This window comes from Corvus brachyrhynchos, unplaced genomic scaffold, assembly GCF_000691975.1.
Source record: "Corvus brachyrhynchos isolate BGI_N302 unplaced genomic scaffold, ASM69197v1 scaffold149, whole genome shotgun sequence".
Taxonomy (NCBI): domain Eukaryota; kingdom Metazoa; phylum Chordata; class Aves; order Passeriformes; family Corvidae; genus Corvus; species Corvus brachyrhynchos.
In genome coordinates this window covers 846412-851833 of record NW_008240021.1, presented here as the reverse complement: position 1 = coordinate 851833, position 5422 = coordinate 846412, and the positions used below count along the sequence as shown (strand labels likewise).

The 5422-nt window shown below is 55.8% G+C and overlaps 1 protein-coding gene across 1 annotated transcript in view; it reads left to right on the top strand.

Moving 5' to 3' along the window:
- RRM1 (ribonucleotide reductase catalytic subunit M1) overlaps positions 1 to 5187 on the top strand; it is a 17100-nt gene extending 11913 nt beyond the window's left edge. The window contains 5 exon segments of the mRNA XM_017743339.1: positions 339 to 415; positions 1267 to 1402; positions 2436 to 2531; positions 3531 to 3719; positions 4019 to 5187. Coding sequence (XP_017598828.1) covers positions 339 to 415; positions 1267 to 1402; positions 2436 to 2531; positions 3531 to 3719; positions 4019 to 4207 — 687 coding nt within the window. The 3' untranslated portion in view covers positions 4208 to 5187.
- The last annotated feature ends 235 nt before the right edge of the window (positions 5188 to 5422 follow it).

Genomic DNA, 5422 nt, shown 5'->3' with positions numbered 1-5422 from the left:
CCCAGGGAATGGGCACGGCCCCGAGGCTGCCAGAGCTCCAGGAGCGTTTGGACAGCGCTGCCAGGGATGCCCAGGCTGGGATTGGTGGGGTGTCTGTGCAGGGCCAGGGGTGGGACTGGGTGATCCTGGGGGTCCTTTCCCACTCAGGATACTTTGTGTGATTCTCTGATTTGAAAAGACAAGCCCTGGAGCAGTCACAAGATCAAGCGTTTGTTGGGTCATACAGGAGCTAGTTGGAGAGAAGAGTTAATAGGAATAACAGGTCCATTTCCAATGGGGTTTATAAAACATGGAGAAAAGAGTGCCTTCTCTAATTTGGACCAAACTGTGTTCCTCAGATCCTTCAGTATGACATGTGGAACGTCACCCCCTCTGACCTTTGGGATTGGAAGGCTTTGAAGGAGAAGATTGCCAAGTGAGTAACCCTGCACGGTTTGTAGTAGATGTGAGATAAAACCCAGACTGGTTTGGGTGGGAAGGACCTCAAAGCCCATCCAGTGCCACCCCTGCCATGGGCAGGGACACCTCCCACTGTGCCAGGCTGCTCCAAGCCCCAATGTCCAGCCTGGCCTTGGTTATGAATTTGGTATGTTCTGTCTACTGAGAACTAAAGGTAGGGTCCAAGTGTAAAAACAGCCCCATGTGTTCCCTCCACCCCAGCAGATCTTTCCTCAGAGCTGTTTTTTGGGTGGCTTTCTTTCATTTTTGTCCTTCCAAGGCAGAGGAGCCCACCCTCACTGCTCTGCTTTAGCTGAGCTCTAATTCCATCTCAGATGGATCAGCAAACAAACATAGTGAGGAGTGAGCCATGAGCTGGGCTTAGGGGCTCTCCCCTGCTGCCAGGGAAAAGCTGAGCCTTGAACATCCTGAAGACAGGAATCACTGAAGTGTGAAGTGCCTGTCATGGACTGATTCTGTTTGGCTCTTATTTTTAAATGTGGTAAATCTGTCCCCTGTCCTGTGTGTGGAGAGGTTTCAGCCTCTTCATGGGCTGCTGGTTCAGTTCTGCCTCAGGGCTGTGGGTTGAGCAGTGCCTGGCAGATTGTCTTCCCTGCACCCCATCCTGTGACTGAGTCATTTATGAAAATAGCAAAGCCCTTAATTCCACTTCCACTTGACCCACAGTGCCAGTTCAGTGGTGCTTCCCTTTTCCCTGTGAGTGATGTGAGGCTTTGCAGGTTATCCTGGATTTCCCAGTCCATGCTGTTCCTGGCTCTGTCCTGTCTCCCTTGGCTGCAGCTCCCTAACTTTGCCCGTTGCCCCCAGGTACGGTGTCAGGAACAGCCTCCTCATTTCCCCCATGCCAACGGCTTCCACTGCCCAGATCCTGGGCAACAATGAGTCCATCGAGCCCTACACCAGCAACATCTACACACGCAGAGTCCTCTCGGGGGAGTTCCAGGTAAGCTCTGGGAAGAGCTTTGCTGTTTCTTTATTTGTTATGACAAAGGAAGACAAGGGGAGGCCTCACACGTGGGGGGCTCAGTTCAGCTGGATGTTTGTGTCCAAGCACCATGGGGACCTGGAGCACTGGGTGCTGCACGAGTCCAGCTTTGTGTGTTCCACAGTCACCGTGGAATAGGTGAAATTATAAGCAAGTGCTGCTTTTCTCTGGGAAAAACCTTTGTGGGGCCTCAAGATGGGCTGCAGGAGTGACTGCTCGGGGGGAGCTGGTGATGTGACGGAAGGGACATGGGAAGAGCAGCTGAGACCGAGCTGTGAAGCACTCAAAAGTCTGAAGGGGCCGTGGCAGAGCTCCACAGGCCCAGAGGGGTCTGTTGGTTAGGGAAGGGAGTTGAGTTCAAGTTGAGTTCAGGAGACTGGAGTTAGCAAAGACCCCTCTGGAGACAAGGGGAGTCTGTCCCTGTTTGGGAGATGTGTCCATCCCCTCAGTGTTCTCCATTTCTCCTGGCTGCAGGATCACCCCAGACAGGAGTGGGGAGGTAGAACAGCAGGATTGTTGCCCTGCCTCCCTGTGTAGGGCAGGGAAGGGCTGTGGGACAGGGACCCCAGTCCCAGCAGGAAAAGGTGGCTGTGTTTTCTTCCCAATACTCAGCCTGCCCCTATTCTGTTCTTTCCCCTCCTGACATCAGTTTTCTTGTTTACACCCTTCTTTAGGAACTCAGGTTGTGCCCAGTGGCCCTGGCACAGCAAGATCTCTCCTTTTCCCATCTTTTGGAGCTCCTCATGCAGGGCAGTTCCATACACTCCCCTTTCTAATTTGCCATGTCCAGTAGAATCCCAAACTGGTTTGGAGGGACCTTAAAGATCATGTAGTTCCAGCCCCTGCCATGGGCAGGGACACCTTCCACTATACCAGGTTGCTCCAAGCCCTGTCCAGCCTGGCCTGGAACACTTCCAGGGGTGAGAGTCTGTCAGGAATGTGCAGGATCTTGTTCAACCATTTAAAAACTTCTGCCTTCTGCCCCTCCCAGGTTGTGAATCCCCACTTGCTGAAGGATCTCACGGAGAGGGGCCTGTGGAACGAGGAGATGAAGAACCAGATCATCGCCCACAATGGCTCCATCCAGGTATAGGGGGAGCAGGGCAGGGATTCCTGCCAGGCAGGTGCTGCTCATTCTGCATTCCCACTCTACCAGAAAGATGATAAAGGGGTGATTTCGTAGCAGGGGGTGTCATGGAATCTGCTGTGCTGGAAGGGACCCACAGGGATCACCCAGTCCCACCCCTGGCCCTGCCCAGCCCCCCCACCAATCCCAGCCTGGGCATCCCTGGCAGCGCTGTCCAAACGCTCCTGGAGCTCTGGCAGCCTCGGGGCCGTGCCCATTCCCTGGGGAGCCTGGGCAGTGCCCAGCAGCCTCTGGGGGAAGAACCTTTCCCTGCTCTCCAGCCTATCCACATGGAACTGCTGAGGGGGAGCTGAGGGTGTTTGCGTGTATGCTTGGTGCTTGCAGACACAGGATGTCACGAGGAGGCCACCAGGTTATCAGAGGAATGGAGCACCTCTCATGCAAGGAAAGGCTGAGAGAATTGGGATTGTTCAGTCTGGAGAAGAGAAGGCTCCAGGGTGACCTAACTGTGGCCTTCCAGGACCTAAAGGAGCCAACAGGAAACACGGAGAGAGACTGTTTCCAAGGGCTGGAGGGCCAGGAGCCAGGGAATGGCTTCCCAGTGCCAGAGGGCAGGGCTGGATGGGAGATTGGGCAGGAATTGTTCCCTGGGAGGGTGGGCAGGCCCTGGCACAGGGTGCCCAGAGCAGCTGGGGCTGCCCCTGGATCCCTGGCAGTGTCCCAGGCCAGGCTGGACATTGGGGCTTGGAGCAGCCTGGGACAGTGGGAGGTGTCCCTGCCATGGCAGGGGTGGAATGAGGTGAGCTTTAGGCTCCCTCCCAACCCAAACCATTCTGGGATTCTGTGTTTGGATTCAGGGATAGAGCTCAGCTGTGCAAGCCTCAGTTCCAGTCAGGACTGCTGGAGCCCCAGCAATCACTGAAGAATTCCATGTTATAAATGGGGATATTTGTGCAGTCAGTGCTTTCCACACTGGGAAACTCCTCCTGTTCCTTCCAGAACATCCCTGAGATTCCCGATGACCTGAAGCAGCTCTACAAGACCGTGTGGGAGATCTCCCAAAAAACCATCCTGAAGATGGCTGCAGACAGAGGGGCCTTCATCGACCAGAGCCAGTCCCTGAACATCCACATCGCCGAGCCCAACTACGGGAAGCTCACCAGCATGCACTTCTATGGCTGGAAGCAGGTACAGCAGGGGGCTTCCTCCCCACAAATGGGGCATTAGCTGGGCTGGGGGCTTGTTCCTGACAAATGGGGCACTACCTGGGACGGGGGGGAGCTCGTTCCCAACAACTGGGGCCAGTAAGTTTGGCACACAGGGACTGGTAAGTTGTGGCACAGCAAGTTGGTCTCACTGATTCTGGTAAGGGCGAATGGCTGTTTCCTTCCAAGAATGCGGTTTTCCCCTGGAGTATCTCCAGAGCTGCAGAGCTGGGGGTGCCTGCACTGCTGCTCCCAGCCCTGAGGCTCCCGCTGTGTGCCCAGGGCCTCAAGACCGGGATGTACTATCTCCGGACAAAGCCGGCTGCCAACCCCATCCAGTTCACCCTCAACAAGGAGAAGCTGCGGGAGCGGGAGAAGGCCTCCAGGGAGGAGGAGGAGAAGGAGAGGAACAAGGCAGCCATGGTGTGCTCCCTGGAGAACAGGGAGGAGTGCCTGATGTGTGGCTCCTAAGGGATCGCCCACGGCTCCGGCAGAGCCATTCCGTCTGGCCGGAGCTGCTGGGATGGGAGCGTCCAGAATAACGTGAGGATGCAGAGGGCTGGGGCTGGGAGGGGGGTAGTGTAGCTTCCCCATCCGCAGGGATGGGGCACAGGGATAGGGTGAGCATCGCTTCAGTAGCTGGGCTTCCCAGGGATTTCCGTGCTCTGGCGTGGCCTTCCATGGAACCCTGCAGGCGGGACCTAGGACAGGGAGGTGCTGGTGCCGCTTACAGCTCTGTCCTGGGCACTCCAGACTGTGCCTTGCAGTCACCAAAGACTGTTCCTCATGGCCCAGAGGAGGCAGCACCCCTGGCTGGTCCCTTTTCCTTGGCTGGGAACCCCCCCGGGGTAGGTGTGTTCAGTGTCTGCCAGGGCACAGGAGCACCTGTGTCCAGCTGACACACCTGGAGTGTTCCCACCCTGCCAGAGCCTCCTCCCACTGCTGCTCCCTCTCCTTGTCCCCTCCTCTGGTCTTCCCAGAAAGCCTTTGGGAGGAGCTGACAGGTGGAAGGGGTGTTTTTTCCCGGGCTGTTGCTCCTCTTCCCTCAGCTGCCAGGGCAGAGCATGGCACTGGCTGAACATCCCTCTGCAGTGGGGCCAGGAAAGGCAGAGCTGCTGCCCTGCATTTTATTCTGCATTAAAGTCACTGATTCAGTCTAACTGCTCAGGCAGTTTCCTGGCAGGGGGGCCAGTGCTGTCCTTGTGTGCCATCTTGTGAGGGGCACATGCCATCGGTGAAGGTCACCTGCCATCTCTTTTCAGAGAGCTCCATTTCTCCACCCCAGGTAGTTCTTAGATCTTTTACACCTCTTATCAATTTACTGCTCCTGTACCCACTCCGTGCTCGAACTCAACAGGGCTTCAGGCAGTTCTGCAATATTTATTGAACTCATGAACCACAACCAACCCTGAATCCAGCCAAACTCAATAAAACGTGGAATGTTGAAGGAATGGGTGGTGTTATCTTGGGAACACTTTTTTTTTTTGATGAAAAATGAGCATCTGTGGTAACAGGTTTGTGGTTTTGCTCCTGTGCTGCTTTCCACAGGGACATTGAGACACTGTCCTTCTGCACAGCTCCCTGACAGGAGAGGGCAGCTGGGCGGCATTGGGCTCTGCTCCCTGGGAACAGGGACGGGAGGAGAGGAAATGGCCTCAAGCCACACCAGCCCCAGTCCCGGTTCTG